This window comes from Helobdella robusta (assembly GCF_000326865.2).
Source record: "Helobdella robusta unplaced genomic scaffold HELROscaffold_66, whole genome shotgun sequence".
Classification (NCBI taxonomy): Eukaryota; Metazoa; Annelida; class Clitellata; order Rhynchobdellida; family Glossiphoniidae; genus Helobdella; species Helobdella robusta.
The window spans coordinates 350291-370558 of NW_008705371.1; the positions used below are offsets into that span (position 1 = coordinate 350291).

The following is a 20268-nucleotide window of genomic DNA, read 5'->3' on the forward strand; positions in this document are numbered from 1 at the left end:
CTAAGTGGTAGATTGTTATGAAAAACGTCTAAGTGATAATAAATCAAAATTAATAGAAAACTCTATTGAAAGAAAGGTGAAAACTTGTACAGATGCAACAAAACATAAACCAACAACAACATCAACTTACAGCAATATCAACATCATTTACAAAAGTTGCACCTCTGGAAATTAACAAACACAATAAACACACTTTCATATTTCAACATTAATTAGACTAAGAGAAAATTTTTTGAAATACGACTCTAACTGGCGGCGATGTTGAAGGTCAGTTTCAGTGTGGACAGCATTTTGAAGGGCACGAAAAGTCACAACGGCGAAAACCAGCATTCGTCGTCTTCGTCTTCTTCCTCTTCATCCTCATCATCGTCTTCATCAACATCGGAAGGCAAAACATTTGGAAACCACAACAGAACAGCACATCACCACCAACAACATCAACAACAACAACATCAGCAGCAACAACAACAACTCAAGGGTAGTAACAACAACAACAATAATAACAACAACAACAACAAAAACAACAACGACAACAACAATGACAGTGGCGTCTGCAGCAACAGTAACAACAACACAACGTCCAGTGAAGATTGCAGCGAATCAGAGCGATTTTACTTTGATAACACACCATCACCACCCAAGGAAAGGAACGGAGACAACAGCAACAGCAGCAACAGCAGCAACAAAACCACTAACGACATCAGCAATGGCTTAAATGACCTCAACAAGATTAAGAACAACAACGACAACTGTCATGATAATAGCAGCAGTAACAGCAATGACATCGACTATGAAATGAACAACAAGAACGGTAGCAGCATCATCAGCTGTAACAGCGGCTGTAGCAGCAGTTGCAGTAACGACAATGACAACAACAGCAACAAATACAGCAGCAGCAGCAGTAGTAGCAGCAACAGCAACAGCAACAACGTCAATAACAACTTTATTCGTATTATGAACGACAAAAATGAAAGTTGTAACAACGCAAGCAAATGTAGCGGCATGAACAACGAGGACTTTACAGGAAAAGCAAATATTAACAGCATCTGTAACATGAACATAAGCAACAACATAAATGGAATCAGCGGCAACAGTAGCAGCAGCGATAGCTACAGCGTTGATAATCTCGCAAATAACGAAATCGCAACAAAAAACTTTTTAAACAAAATCAATAATTGTAACGGAAACTGCAACATCACCAACAACTCCGATAGTGATTCTGATGGCATAATTCAAAACAACAGCAGCAGCAACAGCAACAACAACAACACAAGTAGTTACCCTTACTATCACCACCACCATCACCACCACCACCAAAGTCACTACCAACAACAACAGTATCAGCAAATACTTAACAACCACAAAAACAAATTTTACAACAAATGCAATCGGATTGATGCAATGACATATTTGTTGAGTAAACAACAACATTTTTACCATCAACACCTTCAGCAACATCAGCAGCAGCAACAACAACAACAACAGCAACAAATGAACAACATGTTTGATGGGGATGATTTTTTGAAGTTATGCATCGACCCCAACAACATGATTTGCTTTTCCAGGCTCGAATTTGCAAATCTTTTCAACGGAAACGGTGAGATACACTAAACTGATTTTAATTTAAACTCTCATTAAAAAAAATTTTATACAACAATTAAATTTCTTTGTCGGTTACTGTAATTTTAATGATGAGTTTTGTGAAAAGTTGTAACAACATTTGAATGCGTGTTTCAACGCAGGACGTGTTAACATTTTTGTTAATGTCCCAAACAGATCCAAGACCTCAGATCATGATGAACAGGAGCAACCACTTCAACCACCATTATCACAGCAAACATTATGACCACATCAACAATAGCAGCAGCAACAACATTAACCAAAAATTTGACAGAAAAGAATTTAACGTCAGTAGCGATAGTGACGACGAAAGAGACAGTCCGGAAGTGCAAAGAACTAAAACAACACACAGCAGAAATGATGCCAATAACAACAGAAATGACAATAAAGTCAAAAACATCAACAGGATGAACAAAATTAATTTGCCGAGAGTTACGATCAACTACCATTCTGACCACGAAAACGATAACCGTGACGTCATGAAGAGTAATAGAAACGGCAACTTAAAGGATGAGGCCGTTGAAGTGGGTGAGGACGTTCAAAATGAGATGAAGAAGGTAAACGTAGAAATTCTGAATTCTCAACATTTGTCATCAGTCAATCCGATCGCAGTCAGCTCACAGGATGTCAAGACGAGTGGAATGTTGAGTCACGGACACTCATCGAAGGAATGCAGCAATGAAAAGTCCTCATCAGTCCCATGTAACAATTTGTACAACAACTTAAAGCGTCCTTTTGATAGAAAAAGTAATAGCGATATCACCAACAAGAGCATTGGCAACATTGAAGATAAAATTGAGGATAGCCATTATTGCGACTTCGACAAAAAAAACAGCTGCAGAAATGAGCAAGATGAATTCAACGTAATAAGTGACAGTGACGATGACGACGAAGACGTGGATGTTGGTCGCCATGATGACCAGAGCGATTTCATGGAAGTTGATCAACAAACTGTTCCAACAAAAAATATCAGCCACATCGAATTTCATCAATCAAAAGTTCTAAAAACCGGAAACAATGTGAACGCTAACGATGAAATCAATGCCAGTAGTTTTCACAATTACAACATCAACAGTAACACCCCCACCACTAACAACAGCAGCAACAATCGTATGTCTGTTGTAACGGCGGAAGCAATGGCGTCGAACACAAACACCAGTGCCTGCAGCTCCGACGAAATGGATAACGAAAACATGTGTTCGTCATCCTCATTTCTATACCAATCTACAAACCCGTGCTTGGGCGTTGGGGATTTAAGTTGTGGCAAAAAGAAACGCAGAGTTCTTTTTTCCAAAAGTCAGACATACGAACTTGAACGAAGGTTTCGACAGCAGAGGTACTTATCAGCTCCAGAACGAGAACATCTGGCAAGTATTTTAAGGCTGAGTCCAACGCAAGTTAAGATATGGTTTCAAAACCACCGATACAAGTTGAAAAAAGCTAGGTTTGTTCAATTTAAAGTTATTATTTTCTTTTATTGAATCAAAATTTTTGTAAAAAAAATACGTTAATAAAGCACAAATTGTTTTTAAAAATTAATATTATATTAATATATTTGTTATCCTAAATTGCATCAAGTACATATCTTGTTCTAATGTTATCCTGCATTTAACGTTCATATAATATAATTTCAGACAGGAACGTGGCTTGGAGCTCACACCATTACCCGCGCCAAAAAGAGTAGCAGTTCCAGTTTTGGTGAAAGATGGAAAAATCTGTCAATCGCCATCTGGTGGAGGTAACAAAATGAAATCTGTACCCCGGTGCTCGATAGTATCGCCAGCTTTTGCAAGTTTGCCCTCATTCTTTCCCAACCCGTACTCTCATTCATGGTCCCACTTCAGAAATCATCAACAATTAATGTTGCAAGAAAGTTTTATGCTTCAGCAGCAACAACAACTGTTGAGTTCAAAACATGACGGCAGTGATTTGAAACCGGAACGAAATTTTTCCGGACATGCTCTGAACGGAATAAAAATTCCCATTTTGAATGGTGAATCTCAAGACAAAAGTCCGTTGAATGTAAAAATTTCACCAGATCTTCGCATAACTAAGAATGATACTAGGATTGAAAACGTTGAAATGAATTTCAGTAAATCTTCTTCGATTTTAACAATTGCAAACCAGGAAAGCGCCAAAATCAACGAACACAGTAGTCTCACTAATGGTCACAACTCAAAAAATGAACTTTTAATGCCAATAAACAGTCACCAATTTGAACGCGACGAAGAAACTTGAGGACTGGATTTACTGAATTTTTTAAATTATTAATTATCTTTACTGAATTGAGAATGTATTGATATATTATATAAATGAACAGTCTCCAATGTAAATATCATTAAACAAACAACAGTTTCAGTTAAAAACTCCCTCAACTTAGAGTACGCCATTAATGGAGGGTGCATTCTTTTTTTTTATTTTTTTCATTACAAAATATTATATTTAAAGATTGATTTCGATAAAATCCATTTTTTTTTAAAATTAGCTATAACCTCCTACTTTACAATCATTCTATGAATTAATTCTATAGGGAACGTTGCAAGGTTACAGTAAAAAATATTTTTCGAAAAGAGAAATGAAATGTTTTGCAATCCGTAAAAGTTCACTTACAAAACCTTTTTTATTAACAAGAAAGGTGCTTAATTTGTATTAAGTGATTTTCATATGTGTTTTAAACTAACTATTTGTAAAATACAATTTCATTCTTCATTCCATTTTATAAAATAAACTGTAAACTACAGTTATTTTTGTATTTATTTGTAAATATTTACGTACAGCACTTTTCTTTTTTTTTCTATCCGCAGTGTTAAAATAAAATGTTGTAGTCATAATGATCTTGGGAAGTCTTGTTGTGATTTTAAATTTAATGATTTGTTACACCAATGTTGAATATTGTTACACATTTCAATTATTTCAATTACAGCTGATAATCTAATCGATGTGGAACGAATAATATTAATTTAAAGACCGTGTTTCTGCAATTTCAAACAACATCAAAAGGTCAGGGATGGAACTAATGGATAGTATTATAAATAAGAATAAAATAAACATTTTTATTATTATTTGTGTGTTTATATAACCTTTTTATAGGTTATTAATAATATTTAAAGTAAAAGAAAAACAAATGATAATTTTGAACTATAAAATCTTCGTGAAAACGAAAATGGGATTTAAAACCTTAACTGTATCTTGACACAAAAATATAGTGGCTTATCTGCTCGAAGTACTAAGAGTCTATTTTATTTATTTTTGTAATTTTCCAATGCTACCATCTAGGGTGATGTAAAAATTATTGCTAGAAACAATATCAAATTGATGCAAAGTTTTTTTTATAGCTAGTTAAATAATAGGGTGTATATTGATCTGTGTGGTAATATCATTCTCGAACAAATTCTGTAACTTCCTAGTAATTTTGGTATTGTATTTTTCTCTCCAACGTGTTAATATAATTCGTTCATACAAATTTAGATACATATTTATTAATCTAAGACTAGTATTTTCTTTTTTTATATTTATTTGGTCGATTGAAAAGGTGGCTGGGCTCGAAGAGTCTTTATTTGACTCTTCACGGTCAGCCTGAGCCTTGTTCTTTTTTTTCATTGAAGGGTTCTAATAAAAATGTATTGTATTGTAAAGAATTTGGAAAATTTGAGGTTTTAAGTTAAATTAAGACCGGCAATTATTTTCGAATTTTTTTTTTACATACACAAACATTTCCAAATCATTCTTTAATTATATTAATTATCAACAGTCTCTACATAAATAGTACAGAAACTGAAATAATGCAACAAATTCTGAATTTTAAATATCCGTAAAACATGCCTAAAAATTTAAACACTTTGACGTCGTTACGTGGTAAAAAAAAATAAAATACAGGTACGCGTGGTTAAAAGCTACTTGGCAAAATGATTATCGAAGTATCGGATGAGTTATAATTTACAAATTGTGTTATAACATATTTCAAGTTTTTAGAGGTATAAAAAAATAAACAACAACAAAATTACTAATTTTAATGTACTTCGGGAAAAAAACTTGAGCAAAAATACTGGTACCTGTGTATTAATTATTATTTTCGATCACCATTCAAAAAACGCTACCACGTGTCAAATCACAATAAAAAATTTTTACATGTTTTTAATGAACGATGCACTAACAAATAATTACAAATTAACAAATTAACATTGACAAACGTAATCACAGATCATAAAAAATAAATAGTTAACAATGGGGACCTCCCGTCATGAATATCTCCAAGAAGTTATATATAAACAATTGCAATGATTACAATTATTTCAGAACAAATTTTGTACTTTGTTGCTTAAAAAGTTCCATCAAAAAATAAAAAAGAAATGCCAACAAAACGTGCAGCTAAATAAAAAAAGTAAAAATAAAACCACAACGACAATTGAAACAAGAACAATAAGAAACTAATTGCATTAATGATCCATTATAATTCTCTGATATTAAAGATAAACAAAAATACACTGAAACGTTAACAATTAAAATTTTCAGCCTTGTTGTGGCATTCTTTAAGTTGCTTAAAAATGTCTGTCTGTGTAAATGATGAAAATTGTGACGACGATGATGATGCGAGAATGAATTTTTTGACACCGTCTTTTAGTAATCCATACTTGAGTTTATAAGTGCGAAGATCGTCTGAGATAGCCTGGAATTCCTAAAAAAAAATTAATATAGAAATCAAGATTAAACAACACGTAAATAATTAAGCCAACAAACCAAGACATGTTTGACTGTCCAACAAACCATCCAACAAACCATTAACCTACTTTGTCATTCGATTTTTGTTCCTCCTTTTTTTTCTCTCTGTATTTCTCAGCGGCCTTTCTGTTACTTTCCTGCCTTTTTAACTTACGAGCTTCTTCGTCCATCTTCACTCTTTTCCGCTTCTTGACTACTTTTAATACTTTAATTATATCTGTAGAGGTAACAGTAGCCGTATTGGCAGCAGAGGTATCGGTAGCACCAGTAGCAGTATTGTTAACAGTAGCAGTATTAGAAGCAGTAGTAACCGCGGCAATAACAGTAGCAATAGCACCAGTTGAAGGGACCGATTTTTTTTCAGATTCATTTGAAAGAACATCTGAGCATATGGAAAACACGGAATAATTTTCGGTTTGGACGCTTGATGAAGATGGAAAAAATGAAGCGAATGACGGCGACGATTGCAGATGGTTAGTTTCAAAAGGCAAAATATCAGTGTGGCTTTTTTCAGCGGGTGAGAATGTTGGACTTGATTTTATTCTCTGAGAAGGATTGCCTCCAACGTCTGATATGTTATTTCCAGGCTCCTCAAAAAGTGCTGCGTGCGAAGGCGCAAAGTGTGACGATTGCAATAAAGAAGGAAAGACTATTAAGGACGGGGAAAGAGTACTGTTGGAAATAAAATATGGCTTTTCAAATTCGTGATGAAGACCATCTTCAGTTTTGACGACTGTCTCTTCAGAAATCTCGACTTTAGCAGTCCCGTTGTCATAAGATGTATCTTTTGGTTTGTACTCGTTATTATATACGTAAAAGTTAGCGTTGTTGCTGGCGTCGTCGCCAAAATTCAATCCATTTTCTTGGGTTAATGCAAAATTACTATTCATGGCAAAATCGTCTTTTTTGTAGAAATTGAAATTACGGCTAGCTCCGTCCCAGGATCTTTTTTCGCAATTGTTGATTGTGTTGTAAATTTTATCTATTTGTTTAATTTTGAAGTCTGGCAGGCCATCTTCACCGACGTTTTCTTGGCTGCAGTAGAGTTCTTGTTCATCGAAGTTCAAGAATATATACTCGTTGCAGAATTTAATGTTGTCTGTGTGGTTGGTGCCGCTGGTATTGTTTATACTGCTGACGTTGTTGGTGCTGCCGTACTGGGTGTTGAAGTTGGCAAAGTTGTCGATGACGTTCACATTCTCATAGAAAGTCTCGTTGATGGCACAGTTGCTGCTGTTGGAATCAGTGTTGCTGGTCCTGCTTACTTCAACCATATCAACGGCGTCACTGCTGTTTCTGCCGTTCAGTCCGACAGTAGCATTTCTATTTTTGACGTATCTCATATTCTTGTCTGTTGCTTATTAAAAAATAATATTTAATCAAATTGAATTAAAAATTAAATCCTAATTCGATGAATAAATACTTTTAAAAAATTAAATGTAAAATATTTTAAAGATAATGAAAAATCAAGCGCTTTACCAATTAAACAGCTGTAATGATAGGCGGAGCCTAAAGATTGCGTAATCTGGCAAGTCAAAGTTGTGTATGCATTGCATGCGTGTGTGTGTGTGTGTGTGTGCGAATGCATATGTTTGTGTGCGTGGTGTGTGTGTGGTGTGTGTGATCTAAGGATGTGCTTGTGCTAAATTGTAATACATATGCCGTTGAATTGTTTATAAATTGGTTTCTTTACGTGTGCATGTACATGCAGGTGTGTGTGCGTGTGGGTGTGTGTGCGTGCGTGTGTAAAGAGGTATGAGTATGCGTGTGTCTGTGTATGTATGTGTGCCACTGCTCTGTTTCAGTTTGTATAAAATTATATCGATGAACGTTTGTATGTTGTCCGGTCTTCAATTGTTCCATCTTTTCATGAAATGTGTGAACACTTTGACATTTTAAAAATTTGAACGACCACTAATTTGAAGCGAAAATTACATAAATTTTATGATAATATTTTATTATATATAAAAATGCATAGGATCGACTTTACTGAAAGTACAATTTACACTCAAATAGTAACAATGTTGCTTATGGTTATTATAATGTATAACCACCACCACAAACAAATAAACATCAACGGTTGTCAACGTACATTCATTTTAGTTGGCTCATTGGGTCATTTTTTAATTTTTATTTTTCTGCTTAAAAAACTTAAAAAATTATTTATCACCGTTTGCTCCATCACTTCAACTATTTTTTGCAATAAATTTGTTCGGCAACTTTCATTTCAATTACTTTTTCTCAAAAAAAAGTTTATATAACTATGAAAAATAAAACATTTTAAAGATGACTACATCTCAGATAACGAAAACGAAATGAATGAAAATACGATGATTTTAATTTGAATAACAATAATACCATCAAATCAACAAACACTGACTACTACTAACCGAGTTTGAATCACTTGTGATGTCTCAACAAGGCGAACGACAAAACGACGTATTCACTTTACTACATTAAAATAATTTGGAAAAATAATAATTTATAAAGACTAAATGTACCTTTTAAACAAGCAGTAAAGTAATTAGTTAGTAAAACAACTAAACGAACAATACTCTTCTAAACTAAGTGTAAACAAGCTGGCTGTGTAAATAATGAACCACAAAAAACTGCTGAGTAATGCTGATGAAATTGTTACTACAAAACGAAACGAACCGACATCAAAAGTTTATCAATCAAGCAACTAACTACTAATCAATTAAAGCACTCATTAATGTTTCAATTCAATTCAATAATTAATCGAGACACAAATTATTAAATCATCCAATTCCCTTACATCAACATTTTTCATATTGGTTCATCTATTTTATACAGCAAGAACTATTATACCTATATATGCATGCAGGCACATACATACATATATATATTCGCATATATATGTATATATATGTATATATATATGTATGTATATATATATATATATACATTACATTTATATATAGCAGTGATAGAGAGAACGTCGTCGGTTGAATAACTGTTTTGGGCATGCCTGCTGACAAACATAAATAATAACGAACGGTAAGTTATTGTTGTTGTTGTCTGTGAGGCCGATCTATTCTATCTAATCAGTTTATTTTCTTTAAATTTCTACTGTTACAAGTATTTTTCATATAGATGTAACAAGATAAACTCTCTCTCTCACACACATACACACACACACACACACACACACACACACACACACACACACATAATGAATACATACACACACATAATGCACACACACTCACACACATAATGCATACACACACACGCACTTTCTCACATTTTAAGATTTAATAACATAAATTTTTAATGGATATTTCAATAAATATATCGACAAAACGCGCCGTTAAACAGGAAATATCTCTCTTTCTCTTTCCCTCTCTCCCTTTATATATAATTTATATATTAATTTCACAGATTAAAATATTTACATATTTATTAATATTAGAATTTTTAAGTATATATATATATTTATATATATATATCACTATCCGTTTTAGTAAATTTATATCTACATATACATATATACCTTATTGTTAGATAATTTTTTTCTTTTCCTTGGTTGCCTTTTAATGATTTTCTGTTTGATTTTGTTTGCATTCATTATTATTTATTAGTCTTTATATTTTGTTTGATTTATGTTTCTTCGCGCATATGTTATTTAATGTGGTCTCTGGTCTGTACATACTGACAACTAACTCGTATCTTGATCTCCTGTGCTTTTGGCCAAATATATTATTTTTTCAATTCAATTCAATAATTATTAATAGAATATTTAAGTATAGTATATAAATACACGCACACAACACACACGCGCACACACACATATATGCTATCCGTTTTTATATATAATAAATTTTTATTTTGTTATATTTTTATATATGAAATATATATATATATATATATATATATTTAATGTATATATATATATTTAATGTATATATATATTTAATGTATATATATATATATATATATAATTAATCAATCAGTTTATTTATCTACAGTAGTGCTCAAAAAATTGTGAACACTCACATATTTCATGGGAAACATGAATAAATTTGCTTGTGAATCGAACAGATTAAAATGTTTAGGTAGCAATCTTTCATCCTTAATTAGAACTATTATTCCTAACATAAATTATGAAGGTTTTGTAAAGTTTAAGGTTTTAATATAGGAGAAAAAAGAATATGAACCAGAGAACCGAAAATTAGCTAAAAATCTGGTAAATTGGAAGTTGTGAATTGAGCTTCAGTAATTCATCTTACTTACTATTTTATTGTCGTCTGGTAGCTATAAATACTCTATGGTTGTCTAGGTAACGCGTGGAAAAGAAATATTTGCAAAAGCTAGTTTAATTTTGCTTATTTGTTTTTTAGTTTTTTAATTTTAGGTACCGAAATATAACCAGGCAAATGTTTATGTTATCCACATTAACTGTTTTTATTAGTACACTAGTAAATATTGTCATTACAATGCTCTACTCTACACTACACTAACTTCTATATAATGTAACGTAACTGACGTGCAGTCCCTTATTAATGTTTAACCACAGAAAAACCCCGTTTTGGTAGTAACTGCTTTTAACAAGCACTGTTTCAATTATTTCTTGAAACGTTAAAGGTTAAATGCCAACTAATTTGAAATAAAAATATTTTCTTTTCAATGGAACTGGATGGAACGCGGGGAGGACCAGGCAGAGACGTTCGGAAAGAAGTGAAAACGATATCCCCAGGCGAACAAATTGCGAACATCTAAAAAAGGAGGGTCCTTGCAAGTTGATGTTCGTACTTTATTTATAGCTTCGTTGAATGCTGCGCCATGCCGCGTCTATATTTAGCGAGGCAAACTTTCCATGGTTATGGCACGCGATTGCGCAATGCCGTTTCGTCGCGTAAAATTCGTACTCTCAAAACGAATTTTTTTAATTTGATATTATGATTAAAAGAGGAACAGAAATTGTGAGGTCACGCGATTGTCTGTATGGAATGGAGGCCCATAATTCAATTCAAGCATTCACACTCTGCCCATGAATTATTTTTTTACACTTTCAAAAAACATCTTAATTGATAATTTTACAATTTTGGTAAAAGATTTCATAAACATTTCACCATAAAATTAAACAAATATTAATTACTCTAATCCGAAAAAAACAAAACATGGCATGAATACACATTAGGAAGTGAAATGAAGCGTTTGATCTGAACTTTGACCTGGAGGCAATTACGCCATTCCACTGTATTTTTACATTGCAAACGATCACCCACTTAAATCTCCCTACATCAATTATATAGGATGAGTGACGTCCATATACTGAGGTCATTACTTGACCTCAGTGACGTCATTGCTTCTCTTGCTTTCAGTAGTGCCTAAAAAAACTGCCTATACTTGGAGATATGATGGGGCTGTTTCAGTTTAAAAATCCTTCGTGTTATGTTGTCTATAGTTTTTTCATATCTTCTAAATGAAGACACTTTTTCGTTCAAACGACTGAGCTCAGAAGATCGGGAGATACAAAATATGATTTGAAAACATCGAGGTCGCCATGCTTTGGATGAAGGTGGTCGCAAACAATGCGAGTCAATGACATCAAATTTTGTGTGATGTATTATATCTAATTGTATTCTGTACCTGTGAATATAACAAAACGTGCAAGGTTAAGAAACACTTTGGAAAAATAAAAATTATATTATATTAAATTAAATTAAATATATACCAATTGATAAGTATCGTTTATATCGCTTAATTGCTGATGTTTTTTATTTTGATGTTCACTAAAATTTAGAGTAAATTTTATTCTAAGCATATATGTATATGTACATTAAAATGTATATTACGTGTTTTATTCATGGATATAAATACGGATATCCATGGTTTTATTCCAGGTATATGATGAAAGATTGAATCACAAATTTATGAATTGCCAGCCGGAGCAAGTCACATTCACTTTTAAAAAATAAACACCGTGTAGCGATGCGATCCTTCTTCACGATTTTATAGTTTTTTATTTTATAATATGAATTCGTGAAGCCCATCTATGCCGCAGTAGGTAGACGACGTCTTTTCTGAATTTTAATTTTTCAATCCTAAAAAAAAAGTCGATCGTCGTTGAAGAATGGAAGACTCGGAAGTTGTGGGCTCTTGTACGACCATGTGTCCCAGGCTAGAAGAATTGACGTAAGAATTCCAAAATTTTGCTATCATCACCAAGTATAGTATGGTATGCCAGTATGTGTGTGTTTGTTCGTGTGTGTATATGTGTGTGTGTGAGTGTGTGTGTGTGCATGTACACTTACTGTCTTGTGCTTAAAAGCTCTTAACTGTGCAACTCCTTAAAAAACAGAGTAACTGAAATAACTGTTCCAATGTAGTTTTGTCATTAGTGTGTATAAGTATGAAATGCATTTGTATTGTATGTTGTGTAGATAGATTTGAGGTAGTACAGTACAGTGAAGTACCTGATAGCGTACTCCAGCAATAATACTAACTACTTGTAAATAAATAAATGGATGAAGCAATAATGATTATTAATGAAGCAATGTTGTGTAACTGTAAAAAGTAAATAATGTGTGGGATCAATTTTGCATAATTGTATTAATTATTAATTATTCTATTCTATTCTGTTCTATTTCATTATTAAAAATGGTTACATTTAATATGGCTATATGGATTATATCCATATGTAATATATTGACTTACCATTTGTCTATCTAAATATATGTTTTAATTTTAACATTACTAAATTATAATAGATGAATGAATGTATAATAATGTTTTTTTAAAGAATTGTAATTGGCATGAGATGATATTCCATAAAAGTATAGTATTCTATATAAAATATAATATTTTGTATTCAAACATGAGAAAAATTTGCTTATAAATTTTAGTTGCACCAAGTCAGTCCCTTCAAAAAATAAGACAAATTTCAAAAACCTGGTGAATGGAGCTTACAAATATCATTTTATAATTAGCATGGCTGGACATTCTCAATGTAGTTGGAAACAGGATAAAGAAATGGGAAAGAAATAATTTGCATTTTATTCAGACTATGTTCATGAATATATGCTTATAATTATAATTCTTTTTAAAATGTTCATGTTCTAATATTAGGTTTGTTTATATTTATTCTAATGTCTACTAAATATTAGGAGGCAGAAGTACAATAGAGTCCACAGACTAGAACAAGCTTCAAAAGGTGACCAAAATCCCATGTTGGTTTTTTTATATTTAAAATTTTTTTGCCCAGTAAATTACATGAAAATTATCGCATTTTCGGCACAAATGCTGGTAAATTTAATTGATGAAATTATTTATTTAAATAATTTTTATATTTCAAATGATTCCAACTTGAATGTCATATAACTCAAAACAACCCGAGCATGTTCATTTTCAATATAAGAATGGTGAAAGAGTTCAGCCGAGCTGCAGCTGGTAAGAAAATTAGCATAAATGATCTCCGACCATCAGACGTCCTCCTCAGAACGACTTTCTACCTGGTCAATCGGTAGGTCTGTTCCACCTGAATGTTGTTCTCACACTCACACACGGACCACACTGACACATGAAGCACATTCCACTAACTTTCCCTCACTCCAGAATTATGACGTCACCTTCGGAATCATTCCACGTCATCTACAACTTCATCTTCGATCGCTTGAGAGCAATTCGACAGGACATATGTCTGCAGAGGCTGAAGGATGGTAATGTGGTTACCATTTATGAAGTCATTGTCAGATTTCTGATATATTCTGGGTACAGGTTGTCATCGCTATTTTTTCTTTTCTAGAAATTAAATTTGTTGGAAAAATCCTACAAATTATTTTAGTTTGTCGATATTGTAGTTTTACAACGGAAGTAGATGGATATTTTTTTCAAATTTATTTTTGTTCATTTTTTATAACATAACAATTGATTAAATGAACGCAAATTCATATCTACGTTCATTATCCATTTGCTCATATATCCAAAACAATTACAACCTGTAATCAAAAAATGTAATTTGCTCCTTCCCCCCTTCCAACCATTCCAAATTCATGCGTTGCATGGACAGGTGAATGGATGGATTGATCTTTCTTTCAACTAATTACAAATTTTAAAAATGTTCCCATCACAATTCTTTGGCATTTTAACTTCTAAAATAAATATTTTTTAGGTTGTGTGATGAAGATGATTCGCAGTTCGATCCAACAATAAACAGATCACATCTGCAAGAATGCCTCAAACATCTTCTACTTTTGTATGAAGATACTGTAGCGGCTACTGCCGCCGCCACAACTTCTACTACCACTGTTACTACCACTGCCACTACTACTGCAGCCACTAATCCTACTACAGATAACACTAGAATGGATGATATTATTGATGGTTTTAATGATATTAACATTGACAACAACTGTAGCAGCAATGACGTTGATGATATTAAATGTTACTCAGTAACATCAAATGGTGACGATGCTGACAACATTCACCATGATAATCTGCCACCATCCATGGAGAAACATATCCAACACAGTCTGCCATCTTGTGACGAACTGCCCCATGAGAAACATCGTGACACAGAGTTCATAAAGTACTACATGCTACTGAACCTGGGCAACGCTGATGCTCTCCAGTTTGCAGCCTGCAGGATGCACAAATATGCGTTCGTGTTCTTCATAATTCATTAAAGATATCCTCCCCATGCCTCCAATTCAAATAATGTGATTGTGATGTTTCAGGTCTGATGCCTCATTCATGGGAATATTTGAATTGAGCAAATCCTGGTTCTCTATGAAAAACTACCAGCGGATTATGACGATGTTAAGAAGGAGTGCGAAGAGCAAATCTTCATCATCCCTATCATCGTCATCATCATCATCTTTAAATCATCTGACGCCATTGGAGGCTTGTTTGTTACATGCTCATATGGATGCAGTCCGAATGTAAGTTGTTCATTCACGTTCGTCCGTGGTCACGTTCGTTCATGATCACGTTCGTTCATGATCATGTTCGTTCATGATCATGTTCGTTCATGATCATGTTCGTTCATGATCACGTTCGTTCATGATCACGTTCGTTCATGATCATGTTCGTTCATGATCATGTTCGTTCATGATCATGTTCGTTCATGATCATGTTCGTTCATGATCATGTTCGTTCATGATCATGTTCGTTCATGATCATGTTCGTTCATGATCACGTTCGTTCATGATCACGTTCGTTCATGATCATGTTCGTTCATGATCATGTTCGTTCATGATCATGTTCGTTCATGATCACGTTCGTTCATGATCACGTTCGTTCATGATCATGTTCGTTCATGATCATGTTCGTTCATGATCATGTTCGTTCATGATCATGTTCGTTCATGATCATGTTCGTTCATGGTCATGTTTGTTCTTGTTCTTATTTCGTTCTGAAATGAAGTGGATATTGCTTAGCTAGAATGAAAATAATTGATAACGAAGAAAGTTTTTTAAACGAAGAGTTAACATGAGGTACGTTAATCATCAGCACGGAGATGGATAGATCAGTTATGTTGTAAGATTGGCAGGCTAATCTACCTAGTTCGAAAGCATTTTATCATTAAAAGCCTGCTTCAAACGCCACCAACGCGTCATGTTTTCAGCACACAATTTTTTGTCAGTCGGTGCATATTACGGCATTGAAAATTATTTTTAAAATATTTACACCTGAGCTCCTTTTGAAACAACTTGATGCCTTGTAAATGATTTTCCCAAAAATTGTACCAAGATTGAATGTATCAAGTGGGCTAATGAAGATGGTTGTTGTGGAGGATTTGTGATGGTGACGATGGTGATGACGATGTGGGAATGACGACGATCATTTTTTACATGACGTGCAGAAACTGCCTTGAAATAATGTGCCGAGCTTACAACAGCAAGGTCAGCACATGTTCGTTGGCCGACCTCTGCGAGTTCTTGTGTTATGATTTGGAGATGGAATCATCACTTCTGAAAGATTTATTGGACAGCTGCCAAATCGATGTCTCCCACGATGGTGGCGTAGTTCTCAACAAGGCCAAATTCAAGATGCCCGTCAAAATAGTTGGCTTTAAAGATTTTTAAAAAATATCATTCTTAAATTTCTTGCATCTTTGGTTTAATTCGTTTATTGATTTATCCAATGTTTAATGGATATTTTAGTTACCGCTCATCTTCTCTAGCATGAATACATGCCGCTCATATCCGACTGCACATGAGTTGTATATTCTTGCTTGAAACGAGCTTCACAGCCAAGGTCCCCGTCGTCGTTACTACAACTACCTACGCCTGCAACTACCTACGCTTGCAACTACCTACGCCTGCAGCTACCTACGCCTGCAACTACCTACGCCTGCAGCTACCTACGCCTGCAACTACCTACGCCTGCAACTACCTACGCCTGCAACTACCTACGCCTGCAACTACCTACGCCTGCAACTACCTACGCCTGCAACTACCTACCTACTCTTGCACAGGCCTCTCCTCTCTCATCATGGTGTCCACTTTTTGTTGCTTAATCAGTGGCGGTTGGCGCATGATGCGTCATCATTTATCTGCAAAAAATTAATTTTTTTAATAAATTTTATTAAAGGTGTTTGCAAGTTTTTTTTAAATGATTAAATTTTTTCATTAATATTTTTATTTATAATAGATTAAATTTTCTACAGTTTGAAGTGCGAGTTAAAAAACATTTTAATATCTTATTATTGCATGTATGAAGTGGAGATGAATTGCAAACCTTGCAGATGCACCGCAGAAGCCGCTGCGTTGATGGCTTGCTGGACGGCAGGTCTCTACCTTTCCTGATCCTGGCCAATGGTGCGAACGATCTGACATCTAGCGAATGAATTTTAATTATCGATTTTTAACTTTAGTATTTAATTCATATATTAACATGTTTTTAAATGTTTTAAATCGTGTCACTAAGTAATTAGAAGCGAGGTTTAAAGTGAAGTTGTAGATTTTCTATCCTCAAATTTTCGTGACGAAACAGTTGAATGAATTTCTATCTAGTGAACGCATCTAACATTTTTAGATTTATCTTACTTCATATCTAAATTAACTGTCTCTTCAAAGATGTACAAACGTTCACACTGTTTCATTGTGATTGGACTGTTTTTCAATTTTTTTAACATTTTTAATACAGTTATATTTCTGTTCGCCTGTATTGCCTGGCTGGGATTGCATTGTATGGAATTGTATTGTGTGCCCTCCTGTTTGAATTGGCGGCCTTATTCCCTGATTGCTTGCTTGGACGTGGCGTAATGTTACGAAAGTAATTTGCCAATTCGAATGCTTTCTCGGTCTGGATAAATTTTATATCTCTCTGTATGCGCGCGTTTGTGTGTTCCTGTTGTGTGGATGTGAGTGTGTGTCTGTGTGGGTGTTTGTGTGTGTGGATGTTTGTGTGTGTGTGTGTGTGTGTGTGTTTATAATTGGATGTGCATTTGCGGATGTAAATGTTACTTTACGTGCATGTGTATACGTGTGCGTGTTCGAATTATGTAGACTCGTTACTAACGGTATGTTTTTTTGCTTTTATTTCATGTTTCATTCATGTATAAGTTTGCTTATTTTTCAGTTCGATTTTTTTCCTCCCCACCATCTTTTGTTCTTTTTCATCCTTTCTTTCATTCCGGCTCTCCATGCCCATTCATAAACCTTAGCTGTCCTTTGACGAATAAATATATGCACACTTTACCTAATTATACACCTCTCTGTCCATACGCACGTTTTGTACAATGTATGTTCGTTTGTATGTATACATATATACGCATACATACATACGTACATATATGCCGCATATGGTATCAATCAATCTTATTAAGGTGCGGGTCCAGTGAATAAATTGAATTTGTTTCTTATATAATGCCCCGCCACGGACGATGTATGTTTGTATGTGGTGTGTGTGTGTGTGTGCGCGTGTTTGGTTTGTGTGTGTGTTTGTAAGTGTTTCTGAGTGCAGTTCGCATGTTGCTTTTACATGCATTGCATCGTGTGTGTCTCTATGTTAACTTGTGTGTGTTTGTGTGTGTGCGTTTTACAAGTTGGTAATGTTACTGGTCTTGCCAATTCTTATAAAGTTGATTGAATCAATTCTTTGGACTCTTCAAAGGCTCAATACTGGAAGATGCATCGCCACGTCAACTTCAACTCCTTGGAAACTTCACACGAACTAACTGATCCATATTATTGGTTCGTGTCCAGGTAGGAGTTGGTCCAAATGATGTATGAGCTGAGGAATGGATATTCAACTGCAGCAGCACTCAAAAGGAGAAGGTGCTCCAATTAATAACATTGTTCTAAATCTTGTTCTAAAACTCACGATTCCTGTAGAAAACGCTGCTTCGTGACGATCACGGGGCACGCTGTTACTATGAGAGACAGTTTGAAAGGCTGGATAACAATTTTATCGAGACCTTTCCTGCTTATACAAAAAAATATGAAAAGTAATTTGTGGCGAGTGTTGTTGAGGAGGCTGGCAAGCAGGGAGGCAGGCAAATAACTTCACACATCATGGAACTTTTGCAATGCCTCTTCGCCTCGTTGACTCCAATGCTCACCTCTCCACACTGGATGGATGTGCTGTCTGGCCGGCCGGCCGGCCGGCTGGCATTCTTCACGCTCGTCCTATTATTTCCATCGCGTGCTCTTAACTTTCTAATTTGTTTCATGTTCGCTGGTTATTTACCTCTATTAACTTTTCGCTTAATTAATTTTATTATTTTTTGGTCTATTTTAATCTATTACTTGTTGGTCTAATTTAATTTATCATTTGTTGGTTTATTTCAATTCATTATTTGTTGGTTTATTTTAATTTATTATTTGTTGGTTTATTTCATGTTTTGGCAATTTTAAAATTTGTGTTGTGTTTAACGTTTTGTTCCTTCAAATTATTCATCCGCTTACTTTCTTCTTCATTTCTTAACTGTTTGTTTTAGTTTAATTTCGTAATTGTTTTATACCAACAGTAAGTTAATAAATAAATTATTTAATTAATTTACTAATTAATTAATATTCATGTAGGTGGAACTGAAGTAGCGATGCTTAATATTATTTATTATCTTTTTTGGCGATAGGAGGAACACTTTGACAACGAACTCGTGAATAAATTCAACTAGACAAAAAAAAAAAATACCTATTATTACTTCATTGCTGGGATAATTTGTTGTGTGTGTGCGCGCGTGTGTGTACGCGTGTGTTGGTGCGTGCGTGTGCATGTTATCGTTGATGAGAATAATAACGTTAAGAAATGATGATGAGACGACGATGAGGAAGAAGAAGAAGAAGATGATGATGATGTTGAAGAAGAAGCAACCTGCCCTCAACCGCACCTCCCATCATCACTCATTCCTCCCTCCGTCCATCTTCCATCAGAACAACAACCATCTTCAACATCATTAACAAAGCCAACAATGCAAACATCAACAGCAACATCATTACTATCATCGCCATCTTCGTCATCATCATCATCATCTCCGTCGCGTGGACGATAATAAAATAACGATAGCCTAGATTTAAGCTGAGCATAGATGGTTAACTCCATTGTTGTCCTATTGAAAACATATTGGACGACTTCCGCTCTCGCCGGGGTCAAGGTCAAACTAGGTGGATGGATGGATGGATGAATGGATGGAGGGTTGGATGAATGGATAGTTGAATGGATATGTGTATAGATGGATGGATGGATGGATGGATGGATAGATAAATAAATGAATGGATGGACGAATGCATGGATGAATGCGTAAAAGAATAGATGATAGATGGATAAAGGAGTGCACTGTGAAATTAGAGAGAGAGAGAGAGAGAGAGAGAGAGAGAAATGAAGGAATACAAATATGAAAGAAATTTGCATAAATGACATCAGAACATAAGCAACAATGTCAAATATATTGCTAATCCTTACTTCATGAATGACGTCATGATGGTTATGATGATGATGATGATGACGAGATGGTGAAGA

At 34.3% G+C, this 20268-nt stretch overlaps 5 protein-coding genes across 5 annotated transcripts in view; 3 read left to right on the plus strand and 2 right to left on the minus strand.

Moving 5' to 3' along the window:
• Nucleotides 1-2885: 2885 nt before the first annotated feature.
• HELRODRAFT_127681 (hypothetical protein) lies at nucleotides 2886-3059 on the plus strand (the record flags this gene model as incomplete). Its single annotated transcript, XM_009030233.1, has 1 exon — nucleotides 2886-3059. A coding segment is annotated over one exon (174 nt), but the record flags the coding sequence as incomplete, so codon positions are not given.
• A 2132-nt stretch (nucleotides 3060-5191) lies between these two features.
• HELRODRAFT_180945 (hypothetical protein) lies at nucleotides 5192-7682 on the minus strand (the record flags this gene model as incomplete). The annotated part of the gene is made up of 3 exons (XM_009030234.1): nucleotides 5192-5229; nucleotides 6232-6295; nucleotides 6408-7682. 3 exons carry the CDS (start codon nucleotides 7680-7682, stop codon nucleotides 5192-5194), a joined length of 1377 nt encoding a protein of 458 aa, XP_009028482.1.
• A 4754-nt stretch (nucleotides 7683-12436) lies between these two features.
• Nucleotides 12437-16822, plus strand: HELRODRAFT_194088 (hypothetical protein; the record flags this gene model as incomplete). Its single annotated transcript, XM_009030235.1, has 8 exons — nucleotides 12437-12498; nucleotides 13470-13532; nucleotides 13721-13825; nucleotides 13918-14079; nucleotides 14474-14932; nucleotides 15039-15242; nucleotides 16166-16367; nucleotides 16631-16822. The coding sequence occupies 8 exons, from the start codon at nucleotides 12437-12439 to the stop codon at nucleotides 16820-16822; spliced, it is 1449 nt and encodes a 482-aa protein (XP_009028483.1).
• A 629-nt stretch (nucleotides 16823-17451) lies between these two features.
• On the minus strand, nucleotides 17452-18979 carry HELRODRAFT_180947 (hypothetical protein; the record flags this gene model as incomplete). The annotated part of the gene is made up of 3 exons (XM_009030236.1): nucleotides 17452-17680; nucleotides 18631-18729; nucleotides 18819-18979. 3 exons carry the CDS (start codon nucleotides 18977-18979, stop codon nucleotides 17452-17454), a joined length of 489 nt encoding a protein of 162 aa, XP_009028484.1.
• An 858-nt stretch (nucleotides 18980-19837) lies between these two features.
• The window catches only part of HELRODRAFT_180948 (hypothetical protein), a gene marked incomplete at both ends in the record, with an annotated part of 1971 nt that continues 1540 nt past the window's right edge, over nucleotides 19838-20268 (plus strand). Inside the window, one exon of the mRNA XM_009030237.1 lies at nucleotides 19838-19903. Within this exon, the coding sequence (XP_009028485.1) occupies nucleotides 19838-19903 (66 nt within the window). The remainder of the gene's footprint in view (nucleotides 19904-20268) is intronic.